The sequence below is a fragment of the Maylandia zebra genome, linkage group LG11 (genome assembly GCF_041146795.1).
Source record: "Maylandia zebra isolate NMK-2024a linkage group LG11, Mzebra_GT3a, whole genome shotgun sequence".
NCBI classification, from domain to species: Eukaryota; Metazoa; Chordata; class Actinopteri; order Cichliformes; family Cichlidae; genus Maylandia; species Maylandia zebra.
Window position 1 is genome coordinate 8,319,020 of NC_135177.1, and position 17,648 is coordinate 8,336,667.

A 17,648-nucleotide genomic window follows, 5' to 3' on the forward strand; every position below is an offset into this window, starting at 1 on the left:
GAAACATTTTTATGAGCCATCAGCTGGGAGTGAACCAGCTGGTATTAAAGCCGCAGGGTTGCTTTCTAATTACTCATAGATTGTGCCTACCTTTCTTCGTGCGTTCAGTACTTTTCCCTGCATTATTTCTCATTATTACACATAATTTATGGCCACCTACTGGTAAATTTCTTGGCATGTGTGGACTGGATTGGTTGTTACCGACATCTGGTGAGAATTTCATGTCAATAACAACTTTAAAAATATATTTATTAGGCCACAATTGTGGGTGTAAAAGGCATTATATATTTACCCACAGTCTGTGTGTGTATAGACATAGATTCATCAGATACACTTTGTTAGTCCCAGGTTAGAGCCCCTTTGGTCTTCAGAACAGCTTTAATTTTTCATGGCATAGAAGGTGCTGGAAACATTCCTCCAAGATTTTGGTTCATGTTGACATGATGGCATCACAGTTGCTGCAGATTTGTCTGCTCCACATCCTGTTGCACCCCAACTAAAGGTGCTTTATTGGATTGACATCTAGCGACCGCAGAAGCCACCTGAATACAGTGAAGCCACCTGATTTTCATGTTCAAGAAACCAGTTTCAGATGATCTGAGCTTTTTTGCAACGTAGTGTACTATACTCCCGGAAACAGCCATTGAAACATGGGTACACTGTGGTCACAAAGGGATGCAGATGGTCAGCAACATTACTCAGGTAGACCGTGGTGTTTAAATCATGCTCTGCCCAAATGTGCCTAAAAAATCTTGATACGAGGTGAGATTTAACAGTGGCCTCAGTTTCCTGTAGTTAGCTGACAGGAGTGACACCTGGTGTGATCTTCTGCTGCTGTAGCCTGTCTGCAGGGAGTAAATCAGGGATTCTCTTCTACATAAATGAGTGCTCACTTCAGTTACTGTTGCCCTCCTTTCAGCTTGAAGCAGCCTGGCTATTCTCCTCTGATCTCTGACCACTCGAGGAACTGATGCTTCCTGGATATTTATTGTTTTTTGGCTGATACTCTTTAAACCCTAGAGATGGTTTTGTGGAAAAATCTCAGTAGATCAGCACTTTATAAAATATTCAGACCAGCCCGCCTGACACCAACAACCGTTCACCAACACCTTTCTTCCCTATTCTGATGCTCAATTTGAACTTCAGCAGGTCCTCTGGATCGCTGGACCATGTCTACACACCTAAATTTACTGAGCAGGTACCGTGTGATTGGCTGATTAGATCTGCATTTCCAGCAGTGGAATAGGTGTAACCTAACAAAACAAAACATGTAGGTAACTACAGCCTAATTGTAACTGTTATGTCAAAAATCACATTTGATATTTGACATAACAGTTGCAGTTTATCAGGATACAATAAGTGCTATAAATTGAATAAAAACAAAAAAAATTAATACAACTTACCAGTAGATATTAAAAAAATAAATAAACGCCCATCTTTTCTGAAAAAGAAGGGGGAAAGAAAAGACTACAACTCCCGTCACGTGATTTAAAAATCCCGGAACTACAATGCCTGGTGACGGGATGTTTTAAGTGGGCTACACGGATGGTCGACAGCCGAGGTGTAAAAGCTGTAACTTTCTTTTATCGTTTCCAGCCGTGCTATCGAAATTTAAAACTTTAAATTCGTTGCTGTGGGTTTTGTGGCGCCAGCGGCGGCGTTATTTTGAATTCATGGACAAAGACAAGTGTAGCGATATTGTAAGTAAGCGAGTCTGTTGTTTGCTTTAGCTAAAACGTCACGTTTTCAGCCTATTTTGAGAGCAGCCAGTAGCTCACACGAGCCAGCTAACTGGACTGTGTGGAGTCTGTTCACTCACCACATGCAGCCTCTGCACTCATGCTTTGTGTACCTTTTGCAGCATGGTCAGTGCTCCTGGATGGAGATGCATCAGTTCCTCGGTGACCTTATCACATCTGGAAACTCCTCAAAAAATCCGCCAGATGTGTTTAATGCAGCATGGGGCGTGGCAGGAGGTGGTGCTGCTGATGGTGCTCTTGCGTTCAAAGCTACATCGCTTGAGCCACTTAGACCTGTTCAGGAAAAGATGGGTGCAGGGGCATCACAGAGGGCGAGAGAGACCAGAGACCGGAGAGAAGGTAGGAGCCGTGTAAATAAACAAGTCCACCCATTTTCTTGTAAATTTTATTTTCCTACTGATGTGGTTCGGTTTGTCCTTCAGCTTTAGATCTGCATCATGCCTGCACCTGCCCTGGCTGCCCTTTCTCCAGTCTCCCTCCTTCATTTGAGACCCTAACATCCAGACAGCCTCTGTCCTTGCCGCCACACTCAGAGACCATATCCCACCCAAAAGATCTCAGTATTGCTGGTCCAGTGAGCCTTAGCATGTGTTTACCAGAGTCCACCTTACCCAGCAGCACGACCACCACTACATCTGAGCTAGAGACGGGCCTGCCCAGCCGATCACAGAACGAGGATGTAGACAGAGGGACTCAGAGCCAGAACCAAAACTCTGATGTGCCTCCTTCAAGAGCGTCTTTGTCCCATCTTTCTATGTTTCCCCACTTGTGTTGTCACCCCGGCCTGCAAACCTGTACCCAGACACTAGGCCGCCAGGAGGGCACAGACTCCCCGTTTTCTCACACCCATGCTCACCATCACTTTCACCACCACCACTGCCCTTTAACGTCCTGTTTACCCTGCCCCCAGCTCGCCCACTCGCACTCTGCTCGGCTCTCTGGCGCGTTTCCATGCTTGTCTTGCCCTCACTCCTTTCATGCCTGTAATCAGGTGTGCCACCGTCAGCACAGGCAAGCACAGCAGCAGGAGGAGAGGGTTAGGACTTCTACAACCTTGCTGTCGTCACTGCATCCCTGCATGCACTGCTCCGCCTCATTTTCTAGACCGTCCCAGCTGCTACAACACCAGCGCTCCGAGCACGCTCACAAACCAGCCGGGTTCATTTGCACAGAGTGCGGCAGGGCCTTCAATTCACACAGCAACCTCCGCATACACCTCAATGTGCACACTGGTGCACGGCCCTACTCATGCTCCGACTGTGGGAAAAGTTTCAGCCAGTCTGGAGCGCTGAAGATCCACAGGCGGATTCACACGGGTGAAAAGCCATATTCATGTGGCTTCTGTGGCAGAGGTTTCCCCCATCTGGCAGGGGTGCGTGCCCACCAGAGGACGCACACAGGAGAGAAGCCCTACCGCTGCAACCAGTGTGGCAAGTGTTTCACCCAGTCCGGAGCGCTAAAGATCCACACTCGCATCCACACTGGAGAGAGACCCTTTATCTGCAGCATCTGTGGCAAGGGCTTTTCCAACCGCTCCGGGATCCGTTTCCACTACCGCACAGTCCACGGGCTGGCTCCTGAGGTCACAGGGGAGACTGGAGGCGTGTACCGAGGACCCACAGGTCGTGCTTGTCAGCCCGGGCGCCCCAGAACGACACCTCCAACCGGCGCTGCGTTAAATGCACCCAACAGTCCAGGTATCGACTCACACGCAGTTCTGAATACTCGGGATTCCTCAGATTTAATTGCTTCTCATCCCACCTCTACACCAATCAGTGGGAACGAGGGCAAATCTCAGCCAGAAGGAGCAAGAGAGGGGCTGCCGTATGCATGCGAAGACTGCGGCCTGCGCTTTAAAGACGCACTGTCCAGGAACAGACACCAGTCTCTGGTGCATTACTCCCACGAGGGAAGAGAGGAGGAGGGGCAGAGGGAAGAGTTCAGCACAGATGCTGAAAGTGAAAGAGAGTAAATTACTGCGGCTGGTAGATTATAACAGACTGAACATCTTATGGAATCTGTTCTTTAAGCAAAACTGCTTTCAAATTGGAAATTCAGTAATATTGCACTCCTTTTTAAGTGTTTTTCTGATATTTCACACTAAGATTGTGCTGAAACTCAACGCTAAACCTTTTCTATTTAAACACAACCACAGTTTACTTTTAGAATTCATGTATTTTTTTTTTCTACTCTCCATCAGCTTTTCAGTCCTGATGTATGTGAGTGAAGTGTCCTATATGTACAAATTTACCCCATTTTAGCAGTCCTTTATATATCCAGGTAAAAAAAAAAAAAAAAAATCTAATTTCCAAGAGAGCCTGATGTCCATCCATCACACACACCAAACCAACTGGTTGCTAACACATCTGTGTAATTGTGCCTTATCCAGCAGTCCCAGTGTTGTATTATGATACCAGAAAGCATGTCACATTAATGTAATTTGATGGGCTTTTAGTAGCATTTTATTATGGGATTGAGGACTGCCACCTGGCTCTTTTTATACAAAATGCCTTGAAATAGGAATGAAATAGGAACAAGTACAATTTTATATGTTAAACATGGATCTGTAGTAAACATCAGTGTCACAGGTTTAATTAAGTTATTTAGTAACTTAATCATTTATAAAACCACATGTCTTCTATACAAAAAAAACAACTTTCCATGGGATATAATATAAAGTAAAAAAAATAATAATACAAGTATACAAATATAACTATTATAATTTTTCACTTAATTCTGTAATTCTGAGAAAGGTGCTATACAGCAGCAAAGGCCTAACAAACAAGGCCAGTAGAGGTGGGTTTTTTGTTTTTTTTAAATGTTAACATTTTGCGATAACTCGGCCTCCAGCAGAGGAACGTACTCTTCCTCTGGAGACTTGTTTAACTAGACAGAGCATTTCTTTCTCCAGGAAAAGTGGCTGAACACAGCTGTTCATCCAAGCAAAGGACAGTCCTTCCTAATTATGTCATCTTACTGCCTTTCGTGCCTCTCAGTTGTACTACAATCCAAGCAGTTATTTTTAGCTGTTGGTATGTTACCGGGTGATAATTACCTGCACAGACAAATAATTACACAGTCCATTGTTGCTTAACGTCTGAAGCTCGTGGCAGCCACCTAGTGGTTATGTGTAATTATAACAGTACTCTTTGTTACAGGTTACAATTTATAGTGCTTCATAAATGTTTTTGAAATGATACATTGTGAATACAATGCTTTGTAACATATTCATTTTTTGTTTTGCCTTAATTTGTGGAGAAGACTACACATAAATTTCTGTATGTGCTTTTGGAAAGTGCAGTTATGTGATTAAACATTTCATCACACAGTATCTCTGAGACAAACTGAGCCTGTATTTATTTGTGCAATATGAAGAAAAAAAACCAAAAACCTATCCCATACTTCCTTGATGGAAATATCTGCCTCCATGTGGCTCTCAGTGTTTAATCTGAATACCCTCATGTGCATAGTGACTTCCTTGGGTACATCACTCACGGGAGGTCCAGTTAGTGCATTCTGAACAGCACTGTCCAGCTCACTGTTCAACTTCAGACCACTCCAATTGTTGCTCTGGTGCCAACACACATTTCAACTCCAAAGAGCCTTTTCCTGAGTCTAAGTTTGCTGTGCTCACAAAGGATCTTCGTATGTGTGTTTCTGTTGTAAAGAATCACAAGACTTGGGTTCTGCATAGACAGCACTGACTGGTCTTGGTCCATTGGCATGTAGCGCGGGAGTGCAGTAGCCATTGAAGAGCACCCTGTGTGAGGGGCAGTCATACTGACTGTGACTGGATGTCGGTGCAGGAATGATGCTGGAGTCAGAGGGTTGATCTGAGAACGGAGTGGCATACTCAGGCTCTGGAGGAAGTGGCTCTGCATACTCGGGCAGGCAGCCAGGAGTGTCATAATGGCTGCAGGTGAAGGGGGCAGTATAACACTCTTCTGAGGAAGGTTTAAACGTTGAGCCAACTTTATGTCCAATAGGTGTAAGAGCTGGCTCAGCATAGTCTGGGAGGATTAGAGAAGAAAAGAGAAAATGTAAATGTAAGAAAAGTCCATCCATCCATCCATCCATCCATTTTCATCCGCTTTGTCCGGGGCCGGGTCGCGGGGGCAGCAGCCTAAGCAAAGAGGCCCAGACCTCCCTCTCCCCAGCCACCTCCTCCAGCTTATCCGGGGGAACACCAAGGCGTTCCCAGGCCAGCCGAGAGATATAATCTCTCCAGCGTGTCCTGGGTCTGCCCCGGGGCCTCCTCCCGGTGGGACATGCCTGGAACACCTCACCCAGGAGGCATCCTTGTCAGATGCCCGAACCACCTCAGCTGGCTCCTTTCGATGTGGAGCAGCAGCTGCTCTACTCTGAGCCCCTCCCGGATGGCCGAACTTCTCACCCTATCTCTAAGGGAGAGGCCAGCCACCCTTCGGAGGAAGCTCATTTATGTAAGAAAAGTCATACAAGATTTTTTTTTCCTGGTCACCTGACATACAGCAAACCTTCGTGAGATCAGAGGTCAAAGCTGACATGATATTTGGATCTATCCTGTATCGTGACATTCAGTATCTCCATATGCCGGTATATCATCTCCTAATTGTTGCCAATAAGAACAAAAGCAGCAGAATTATAAGGACAGTCTTAAAGATCGACCTTTTATGAAAATTAATTACTATGTAATTAATTGGATTTGGCAGTTGATTAGTTTGAGGGGCCCGGGCACATTTACTTACATCGTACACACGCAGACTTTTACATAATGTTTAGGTTCTAAATACTGAAGCTGCTGTATCCTATAACATTTGAGGTCTGCTTTAAAAGCCAGCTTCTTGAAGTGCCTGCACAACAACAACAAAACCTGAATTTTAATAAAATCTGTTCTTCCCGTTATTCGTGCCACCCAACCACAGAGCAGCCTGGTCTTCTTTCTGTCAGCAGCTGCTCAGTTTTTCTCTCCACAAAAGTTCAGTTTTATCTCTGCACAGCATCCAGAACGACTCTGGCTTATCCTAAAAGTCACTCTGAATTCTGTGAGGTAGTTTTCCTCTGAAGACTTTCTTGGTGCACAAACAGACTCTACATTTAACAGAGTGAAGATATGCACCGCAACTCCCGTCTGGGTGCTTTTAAAGTCATGGGATTTGTCGGCATTTCCGACCAGCAGAACCGTAGCTCCTAAAAGTTCTTGGTTTGCCAGATCAGTAGGTCACAGATCACTATTTTTATATGATTTGATGGTTTGATTGTTGATTTTGTTCATCTGGATGCAGGCAGCGTTTTCAGTGAAATGCGACATCCAGATGAACAACATCAACTTTTTGTAATTTCCTGATGGGGATGATTGAGCATGCATCAAGACATTTTTACACAAACTTAAACACACAGATACTAAAACATGTAGCAGCAGGCTACTTTCGATAATGGGAAAAACTCCACTTCTTGTTTACATCTTGCAAATCAATTTCTGGGAAACTTCTGCTTCTTTTCTACCAAATAGCTGTCTCTAGGACAATGCAGAGCGCTGCACGAGAAGTCTGGCCACCAACAATGTCTCATCTAATCGCAAGGATGAGGGCTGACGGTCTAGCACTTAGATCCATCCAGACTACTCTTTGTCCTCGCAGAAGACGCCGTGGTGTGGGAGGCCTGGACTTTCAAGAGCACACAGGGAGTCTAAGACCCAGAGCTATTTTAATTAGACAGGCTTTACTGAGGGCTTTGATTGTCTTAGCATTGACCGTCTGTCCTGTTTATCACTGGACCTCTCAGAGAAGGGCCCCCTCACTGAGGGAAGGGGTAAGGGAGGCAGAGATGGGACTGCTGGGAGGAGGGGGAGGGGGGGGGGAGTAGGCTGAGTGCCCTGTATCGAGCTCCAATTAAAGGGTCTCTTTCAGTGAGCCTCTGTGGACCAAAGAAAGGAATGTTTATGGTGTGACCGGGTGATGGGCTAAGCCAGAGGAAAGAATGGACAGCCCGTGGAGAGAACTGTTTGCCTGTCAGGCTTGGCGTGAGCTACTCAAACTGACCACTGAAGCTAGAGACCATTAGAGCGGGAAAGATGGAGAGCCGAACACTTAACAGGACAAATAAACTTCAAAGGTAGCAGCTGACGACACTTGCAGAAGAACAAAGCAGCACCAACAACTTCCTGTAATTGATAAAAATGTGAATTCTCACCATTAAGAGGAGGGTTTGGTAGTGCATCGTGGACGTTTCGAACCAGAGGGTACGACTGTGAGCCGGGAAAACTCTTTTCCTTCAAACTCTGAGAACCTACACAAAAATCACAACCATAAAAATCATTGCAACATTAAAAAAGGATTCATAACTAAAAAGTATATTAAAAAAATAATCTGAAAAGTGCTAGACTTACTTGTGGGGACAGAGTAGGAGTACTTCATTTGTGAATCTTTTTTCCTACAATTTCAAATAACAAAAAACAAACTCAGAGGTTAAATAAAATAATGAACGTTGATATTTCGTGACAGCAATCCATGTATCAAAAATCAGTGACAGTATGTCCATACAGGAAAGTTAATTAGTACATGTGCAGTACCTTCGCTTCAACCAGAATCCAGCCAAAACACAACTGCCACATATCATCAGGCCGAGGGCCACGCCCACTGCTACTATTACTGGCTGACTGGAGGCTGCAAGAGTGCAAGAGAGTCTGCGTAAACAACTGAACACGTGTGAGGAAGGAATGCTGTTATTACAAAGTACAAAGTGCTGCCGATCAGATTAATGGCTATATTGCCCTGTTTGCACTGGTGTGACTCTAATCTACTCGTATAAACTTCATACAGGTGAGTTGGTGGATGACACAAGTACATACTCTGTTTTGTTTCAACTAACACGGTGCACTCAGTGGTGGTGGGAGTGGGGCTTGGGAGCAGTGGACCCGAGTTAACTTTGATGGACGGAGAGTCTGTTGGGGAATTATCGAGACAGGAAAACTTCACATCAGGAAACTCAGCTGCAAATCAAACCATGTTAAAAGCAAACAAACCAAACTTTATTGTGGATAATCTGGAAGCTTATGAGCTACTGCCTACCACCGCCTGGTGGACGGGAAGACCTCGGTGTGGCCTTACTAACAGGACAGCCCAGGACCTGAATCTGAGCTGAAGCCCTCCCGTGCCAACTCAGCGGCTGGAGGCGGACAAATCGAGCCACCACAGGAGGAAACAAGCTATTGAGCACTCTGAGGTGTCCATCGGCGTAGGCCGGAAACACCTAAGAGCCACAAAGACCAAAATGAGTTAGCATCTGCATGTCTACTGCTTTAAAAAGCACAGTGAAAGCATTAAGCAGAACACCTACCTTTCTTTCTTTGCTTGCAGCATCTTTGTAAAGCTTCCAGTTCTTTCTATCCTTACTAAATGAAAGGATGTAGGATTCCATGTAGTACTCATCTGATCCCGCTGTTACTATTCCTGAAGAAAGAGAACAACGCTTGTTTGATTTTGTTTCAGATCAATATTCAAAAAGAAATAAAAGGCTTCATGGATTTTAAACAACAAAAATAGTCCATCTCTGATTCATGAAATCACAATAAATTGCTTAAACCAAGCATATTTTGTACACATACTTATTGTTATTTTTACCTGTGATGTTGCTTCTATCGCTCAGCTCCATCTCCACCCACGGGCTCTGATCACTACTGTCTGCTGTCCAGAGCAGGAAGTTATGGCTGAAATCATTATTTCTGGCGTTCCTTGACTTTGTCTGCTCTTGACTGTTTTTATCAGCAAAAGATGAGGCGTTTAAAGCAGAAACAGCCAAGTTGTTGTTACACTCTGTTCACGGATCAAAGGAAAACAAACAAACTGATGAATTATAATTTGAGCTTCATAGTAACACTCGCCTACACATTTTCATTATAAACCACACAGATTCATGTTCCCTGTGATGAACTGCATGAAATCAAGAAAGTAATGGACACTGTTTTGCCTTAAAAGTGAGAAGAAGAAAAAAAAAAACCCTAAACAAAATGTGCAGAAATGAAAATCGCTTTATTTAAAGAAGCTAAACAGCAAACCGGTTGTTTCAGATAGTAATGAAGCCTTTAGCTTCAGCGAGGAAGAGCTGTGTTTGCGCTACTCCTGCTGTTCTCATCTTTTCTTTACTTCCTCTTTCCCACGCTGTCCAAGTCTTCTCGCCCACTATTCTATCGTCATCACTCGATCCACTCGGATTCCTGCCCACCACCTCTGGGTGAATAGGTGTCGGCTTCCTGTTCTTTAAAACTCACTGCAATTCTGTCACTCTGCCTTTCATGTAACCCATGTCCCCCCAGTCTCCATAACATCCTGGATGTTCAGAGTTTCATCCAAGGTCTTTGTTTGCCATCTGCTCCACCACCTGTGTTTACACTTCAGGGGTCCATCCTATTTCCTACCTTTGTTGGAACACCGCTCAGCCATGCCGAAGGTCGTCTAAACACTTTCCTCAAACATCGTGAACATTAAACGTCATCATCTGAAGTTATACAACCCCAATTTAAAATAAAATAAAGTTGGGACACCGTGTAACATGTAAAAAATATGTAAACATTTTTAATAAACAAAACAAAAACAGAATGCAGTGATTTGCAAATCTCATAAATTCATTCACAATACAACTTGGAAAATGTTTAAACTGAGACATTTTACTATTATATTAAAAATATGAGCACAATTTAAATTTGATGGCAGCAAGACGTCTATTAAAAAATAATAATAAAAAACACGTTGGTACAAAAGGCTGGAAAAGTAAGTGGCTCTAAAAAAGAAACAGTTGGTGGAATTTATGCAACTAATTAGGTTAATTAGCAACAGGTTAAACCTCTATCGCGCAAAGAAGAAACCATATGTGGACAACGGTCGATGGTACGGGGGTGTCAGTGCATATTAAATCGAGGTCTCCACATCTATAAAGGCCCCACCAGTGCTGAAATGTATATAGAGGTTTTAGAGCAACATGCACTCCCATCCAGATGACCTCTACTTCAGGGAGGGCCTTAATAATCTCAGCAAGACAATGCTAAACCACCTGTGAGAACAGAAAGGCTTCAGGGTAGAAAAGTCTAGCTACTGAAATGGCCTGTCTGCATCCCGTACCTTTCACCAAGTTAAAACATTTTGAGTTAAAAGAAGCAGATCCAGAATAAAATATGGCTTTACGAGATCAGCAAATCACTAGATTCTGTTTTTATTTGGGGTTGTGAATGTAAAGTCAGGCTCATACCTTGGATGAAAAGCAGCTTCTTTTCAGAAAGTGATCCCCTGTCAAAAGAAGTGAAAAAGAAATATTGATAATCAATGCAAATCAGTTACACTAAACTAGCAGCTACACATTTCCACAAGATCTCATTTAAAATGTGGAAAACAAACACATACATTTTTGAAAGGACTCCATTGGCAAAGGTGGATTCATACAGTGTAAGGCTTCTCCCACGATTCACAGTGATATGGCCTCCCAGACTGTCAGATGTAGCTCCTGCATGGACTGCAGACTTGCACAGCACCGAAGTCTGTGGCAGAAGAGAGAGATGGAGCCTTTTCAGACATGTATTTGATAAGAAGCACAGTACAATACAGCTTTTCCTAATGAAATCTGCTGCGCTTACATCTCTGTAACCATGCTCAGAGTTCCCCCACACGTCCCCTGTGACCTTCTTGCATCCTGCAGGGCAATACACGCTGAGAAGGAGCAGAACAACATGTGAGAAATACTTGCAGCTCTACTGAATCGGAGATGAAGACGCAGAGGTCCACGGCTTACCTTAAATGCTGCGAGCTAAAATGAGATCCCCGTTGTAAACATGAAATGAGATCTGAAAACAAAAACAGAAAACTTCAAACGGCGCTCCTCAAAATGAATCTTTTTTTAACATTTTGACAGCATGTACGGGTGGACCATGTGTCTCGGGCTTACATAACACCACCTCGGCATTCGCTCAACCACACAAACAGACAACAGACTGTGTGAGACGGTCTGGGATGCTACAACTGTGCTATAGTCAGGCATGAGTGGTCATCACTGTTGATGTGACTAACGCCTTTGTTACTGTGAGCAAAGCGAAAGGTCCATGTGTGATCACAGCCAACAGACAGTGGTTTGTATGTCTGAGTACAGACTTAGCTCCAGACACTGCTGGATTTCATAAACAACTGAGCAAAAACAGGAAACTATGATACATAGTGCACAGTACACAAGGCCACAGCCGGGAAAATTAAGACTTAGTCTAAATATAGGCTATTCAGACTAAGTAAGTAAGGCTACATGGTTATTTTAAAAAATACCCAAGGAGAATCTGATATTGTGTATCATTTAGTGAGATTTGTGGTTTAATCCATGAATAAACATACCGGGTGTACGCATGTCACAACTGGCCGGGGTACAAAGAAAAACAAATTAAAAAAACCCCTGAAAACAAGAAACAAGTAGCCGCTGGGTTCAGAAGCCTTATAGCGACGAATACAGGACGGCAGTGGGCTTGGAGTGGTTAACAGGCTGAAGAAGAGGAGGGGAGGAGAGCTCGAGACGGTCCAAGTGACAGACTGAAGCTTGAGGCCTCATTCCATTCAGCCCGAGAGAAGGAGAAGAACTCCTGCTCTCTGAGCAAACACGCCGGAGCCAACATGGAGGCGATGGAGGGTGAATGCCAATAAGCAATGACTCATACACTCACGCGCACGTCAACACACGGGCAAATGTGTTATACTGAAGGATAAATAGTCACAGAACAGCTAGTGTTATGATTGTATCAGTGTAAACTTAAAAAAGATCTCTCTCGCAACCCCACTCGCACCTATATAACATATAAATCAGGCAAATAACCATAACGTAACATAATGTAACAGCCTTGTTTCCCCTTTAGCTTCTGTGCTTTAGTGTGTGCATTTATTATATATGGTGCACAGTTGATTTTAAAATCTGTCACAGGCTCATCCCTGGCCCTGCAGATTACCCAAGGCCAGAAATGCTCTGGTGTTCTGTGGTTTTATTTCCTTCTGCGTCAAATTTACTCTGCTATAAATAAACAGTGAAAAAAATAAACCAATGCAATCGGAATAACAAAGAAGCTTCCATCAAAAGTTACCCAGCACGACATCAGTCAGAAGGCATAAATTATAGAGTACCTGGCTGCTGATCTGTGGCATAAGAGAGCAGAAACCCTCGTCCAGAGCGATGTGGGCCCGACTTGAACATTATTGTTACTTCATTGCTATTAAATGTCACATTCTTCCCGGCTGCATCAAGCTTCCCGCACAGAGGACCTGTGAACACACATTCCCACAAACTACGTTTATAAAGCACAAGAACATAAATACGTCTGTCAGCACACACGCCGGTGCACTATAAACATCCATTTCCAGTCCTTAATAATGAAGATTTGACAGTCTGTTAGACAGAAAAACACTAAAACAAAACAAAAAGAAGTTTCTGTAAGAAAGTGAGGCGCTGTGAAATCTGATGATGTATACAATAGTCAGCCTAGTGGAATATCTCTTGAATCTCTCAACCCTTAATTTGGAGCAACTTTTATGCCCTCAGGATACGATGCAGCTGGTTGCAAAACCTACACGTCTCCTGTGAAATATGGTTTGCCTTTTCTGTCAGTGCATCAACACAATGGCATGTCCTGAGTGAGTTATACAATCCAGACTGGAAGATCATCAGTAATGAGTGGGAACAAAGTCTCTGTCAGTAAGTATGTCAATTAAGATTTGATGAGGACACGGGAAAGTTCTCATCAGACATCTGGTGTGTGACCACATTTTTGTATTCCCCTCTCCCTTAAAATGTGTATTTATATATTTTAAATTAATGACACAAGACATGTCGCTGTTCAGTAAAATAAGGATGAGAACAGTTTGACCTTTGACTTGGGGCAGGAACCATGAGACAATACCTGCTGCTGCTAAAACTAATGTGCATGTGCCTGAAAGAAAGAATCTAAAGAAGTACATGAGGTTGTTTAAAAGACAGACTTTGATTTCATTTACTTACTAAAAACAGGATTTGTTTGGTTCATTGCCTCAGGGTAACATTATGCAGCTAGACCACTTTTCTTAGGGCAATGATGCTAAAGCAGTGCTTCTAAACTCTGATCCTTCCTTCCTCGCTCCACAACATTTGATTATCTGGTTATCAGGCAGCTGCAAGCTTTTCATTCCCAGCTGCAAAGTTTGTGTGAGTGGGGGTCACAGGGAGAACCTGCGGGGTAATGTTTTGACAGCACTGACCTGTCGCTTATGTGAGCTGGCAAACAATACACTAAGATGGACTTTTAACAACTTACAAGAAATGGACACAAAGTGATTTTATGAGGAAAAACTACGATTGGACAGCGAGGGTCATTCCCACAGTGGGGTCAGCAAATGTGATGAGAGTGACAGGGAGTGAAAGGAGACCCTAGAATCAGGTCTGAAGGGTCAGTTCAACCATACCTATGTGATGTGGAGAGAGCTTGAAAATGAACTTGATGTTTATTAAAATAAAAAAGAAATATTTAAGTAAATTTGTTGACTGATATGTCAGAGACCCCCAAACTCTCTACAATATAGTAAATTCATTTATTCTCCCACCAAAAATGTTAACTTTATTATTTATTAATAAATAAATAAAACAATCAAGAGGTGTGCTCACCCAGGCTGTGCTCTCCGTTTTTGTCTGTGATCATCACAGAGCCATTGCTGCAGCCTGGACTGCTCTCAACGTCAAAATCTCCAAAGAGCAGTCGCAGCGTGCGCCCCTGTGGTACACGAAGCCTCCACTTACACCAGGCGTTACTGGGGTAGGTACCCGGATAGTTCTGGGAGGCTACGGTGCCCGTCTCTGGTGCCAGCAGCGTATGTCCACAGCCATTACCTGACACAAAACAAGCACTATAAGAAAGCTACGACAAGAAAAAAAGGGCACAGTTCACACGGTAAAAATTAAGATTAACTTCTAACAACTTCTGATTTCCTTTTCTTTCAGTTTCATGTTTCCTAATCACTCACTTCTAAAACCGATACAGAGGTCTTAACCCATGCCTCATTTATTTAAATTTTCCTTCCAAGGAGCCAGATTTTCTTGTAATGTTGTTAAAGGTTTCTTGAGCGACAGTGGCTGTCTCTTCACCGACGCTCCATCCAGACCAGAGGAATGTTTTCCTTTTATTTGTTTGTCAGGCCACTTAACGCTGACCTATGAATCATTCAAACATAAAAAATACTGGTGCTACCACTGCTACCTCTCAGCCTCCGAACAGATAATAATAATAATGGATACTTTATTGATCCCCATGGGGAAATTACTTGTTTTTCTCTGCATTTGACCCATTCACTCAGTGAAGCAGTGGGCAGCCCACTAAGCAGGCGCCCGGGGAGCAGTGTGTAGGGACGGTACCTTGCTCAGGGGTACCTCAGGGTAGCCGTTAAGTGGATTCGAACCGCCGACCTTCCGATCATGGGGCGACCACTTTACCTACTGAGCTATCCCTGCCCCAAGATGCACTTGTGAAAATCCCGAGTGATTTTTTCGAAAAGTTGACCACTGATATCAATTTTAAAATCCTTGGTGACTTCCTTCTTGAGTTATCATGTTTAACTGCTTAAACTTCTCCATTACTAACATTTTTTCCCGGCACTCATCTCAGCATCTTTTGCCTTTTGGTCACAAATCTTTACAAACTGAGTCAGCATCTAGTTGATTAATATTTTCAACTGTTCAGCTGCTGACGGCAGTGAGCAGAGTGGAATTATAGACCTTAAGGAAAGCCAAAATGACATAACCTGAGACGGCTACGTAACTGGCTCTCTTAATTAAATACAAATATTAAAGGCTTTGTTAATACACCATTTCAAGACAGATGAGCAACGAGTCTAATCTGAGCATGTACGGCAGCTCAGGGCATGCTTATCCTTCTGTCATCACGACTTTTTGAAATACCAACGAGGGAAGAGCTCAACTGTAACACCTGTGACCTGCACGTTGGATACAGAGCAAAACATAATTGTTTAAGATTAAGTACCAAGAGGTGCTTTTCCCCAGGCAAAAGCAAGGAAGGAAAAAAAAAGCATAGTGCTGATATACTACATCTTGCTATGACTAACACTTGAAGAGGAACAGAAAACACAAACATTCAGATGGTTTAAGATTCCTGTTGGTCACAAAAATTTTTTCCTACAGGAGTCACACAGAGATTGGTGTTGCGGGGGTGACAAGCTCAGACACTAACACTCCCTGCCCTCACTTTTCACTCCCCCAAGTAATGTGCTCCAAGAATGGTCAAAACCTGAGGAAGGCACCAGGGTCAGTCTGAGCCTAAACACCAGTGCTGTCCTTGCTTCCCTTAAAAGGCTCCTGAATATTTGTTGACTGGAAGTTACAGGGTAGCCTTCCATTCGCCCTGTGTCTCCTCCTGCATCAGCCGAGCTGGTCACCTCCTTCCCAACAGCACTTCAGTTCCTCATATCATAAGCCTTCAACTGTTATTGTCCCCCCTCAATTCCCCAAAGGATTCCCTGGAAATACCGCAGCCACATACTGTAACTCTGGGCAGCAGAGCATGGATCTGTCACCTTCCGGAGGCCGGCCACGGGGGACTTTTCCCAGCTTTAAAGAGGGCGTAATGTTGGGAAATGTCTGGGTGACCAGTAATTGCCCCCCTGTTTCACCCACAGTCTGTTGGGTTCGTGTTCAGGCTGTTCTGACCTGTTTAGAAATCTCAGGAGCTAAACCACATAAAGCTTGGGTGTTAGGATAGCAGACAGTCCATCAGAAACACGCCAGCAATATAGTTTTCCACTTCATGCTTTGTTGGCAGGTCCTTACAGGTCCACACTAGCAGACAGGATGTTCACCTATGCTACCTGTCACTACATCCCCTTATTCAATCCCGGAGGTAGAAATGTTTCCCCCAAACCTAGGCCCCACCAAAGCTGGGGCATAGCATATTTGCTAAGTTAAATAATGATGTATCCAGGGCTTAATCATCTTCCGATGTGCGGAAATCAAAGCCCCAGAGACAGACAAAAACAACACTGAAGATTTGTGGTATGGCTGACTGGTGGAGTCATAGTCTGCAGGGCAATAGCTTGTTTGTCTATGTTTATATATGGTCACTGTGATTCATAACAGGCCTGACTGATGTGTTGAAAGAAAGAAAAAGACTCTGGGAAAGGATTGCTGGGATCACTAGGTACACACGGGCAAGGAAAGAGTTTGTAAAAACTGTTAACATGACTTCCAATCGGCGACCTTTGCACCTAAATACAGACACATTAATGCACTTTAATTCTGGCTTAGAGCCATAAAGATGATCGGAACAGCAAAATAAGTGTGGATGTGTACAGTGCAGAATACAGGACAAGGTATGGTGGTCTTTCCAACAACAGTTTCTGATGAAAATGCATTAAACAGCAATAGTTAGCGGGGTTATATGACAACAACTATCTTAAACACAGCAGAAATGTGTTTTAAAGGAGGCTGCCGACTGGGTGCTCATCCTACGTCATCAGTCTTGATTATTAATAATCGTGCGATTAATTTAAAGAAAACGGGGGAAACTCTTCAAACCAAGCGAGTTACTTATCAGCTCTAGTTGCAGCTAACGAAATGTGCGAAAATCCGTCTCCCACGTCACAATCCTTATCTTATCAAAAGCGTCAACATAACAGGCGTTTTCTTACCCTCCTGGCCGCGAACACACACCGAACAGACGCTTAAAGCGATCCACAAACCGCCAATGAAAGACTTCACAGCATCCCCGATGTTTTCGCACTTTGCGAGCATGATTTCCAGGAGCTCGGCGAGGAAAAAGTAAGGTGCATGCCTCGCTGACTCGAGGGGTCTTGCTTCAATAAAAAGTTGGAGCACAGAGTACTGGATATTTACTATTGGTCACGAGTGTCGAACCCC

General features: G+C 43.7%; 2 protein-coding genes across 4 annotated transcripts; one reads left to right on the forward strand and one right to left on the reverse strand.

Annotated features, from left to right (window-relative positions):
• Positions 1-1,502: 1,502 nt before the first annotated feature.
• On the forward strand, positions 1,503-5,091 carry si:ch211-79k12.2 (uncharacterized). 2 transcript variants are annotated; one of them, XM_004559980.3, is made up of 3 exons: positions 1,503-1,700; positions 1,862-2,099; positions 2,183-5,091. In XM_004559980.3, the coding sequence occupies exons 1-3, from the start codon at positions 1,674-1,676 to the stop codon at positions 3,730-3,732; spliced, it is 1,815 nt and encodes a 604-aa protein (XP_004560037.1). In that variant the 5' UTR covers positions 1,503-1,673; the 3' UTR covers positions 3,733-5,091. The 2 variants fall into 2 exon arrangements, with proteins under 2 accessions (XP_004560037.1, XP_004560036.1); XM_004559979.4 differs by lacking the exon at positions 1,503-1,700 and having other exon boundaries at positions 1,710-2,099.
• On the reverse strand, positions 4,195-17,599 carry si:dkey-34d22.1 (discoidin, CUB and LCCL domain-containing protein 1). 2 transcript variants are annotated; one of them, XM_004559981.6, is made up of 15 exons: positions 17,420-17,599; positions 14,391-14,612; positions 12,881-13,018; positions 11,520-11,571; positions 11,365-11,437; positions 11,135-11,268; positions 10,983-11,020; positions 9,362-9,553; positions 9,078-9,190; positions 8,810-8,990; positions 8,590-8,682; positions 8,311-8,404; positions 8,128-8,171; positions 7,932-8,027; positions 4,195-5,770 (listed from the first exon to the last, which is right to left on the reverse strand). In XM_004559981.6, the coding sequence occupies exons 1-15, from the start codon at positions 17,520-17,522 to the stop codon at positions 5,391-5,393; spliced, it is 1,953 nt and encodes a 650-aa protein (XP_004560038.1). In that variant the 5' UTR covers positions 17,523-17,599; the 3' UTR covers positions 4,195-5,390. The 2 variants fall into 2 exon arrangements, with proteins under 2 accessions (XP_004560038.1, XP_076745846.1); XM_076889731.1 differs by having other exon boundaries at positions 14,391-14,640; positions 17,420-17,532.
• Between the last annotated feature and the right edge of the window lie 49 nt (positions 17,600-17,648).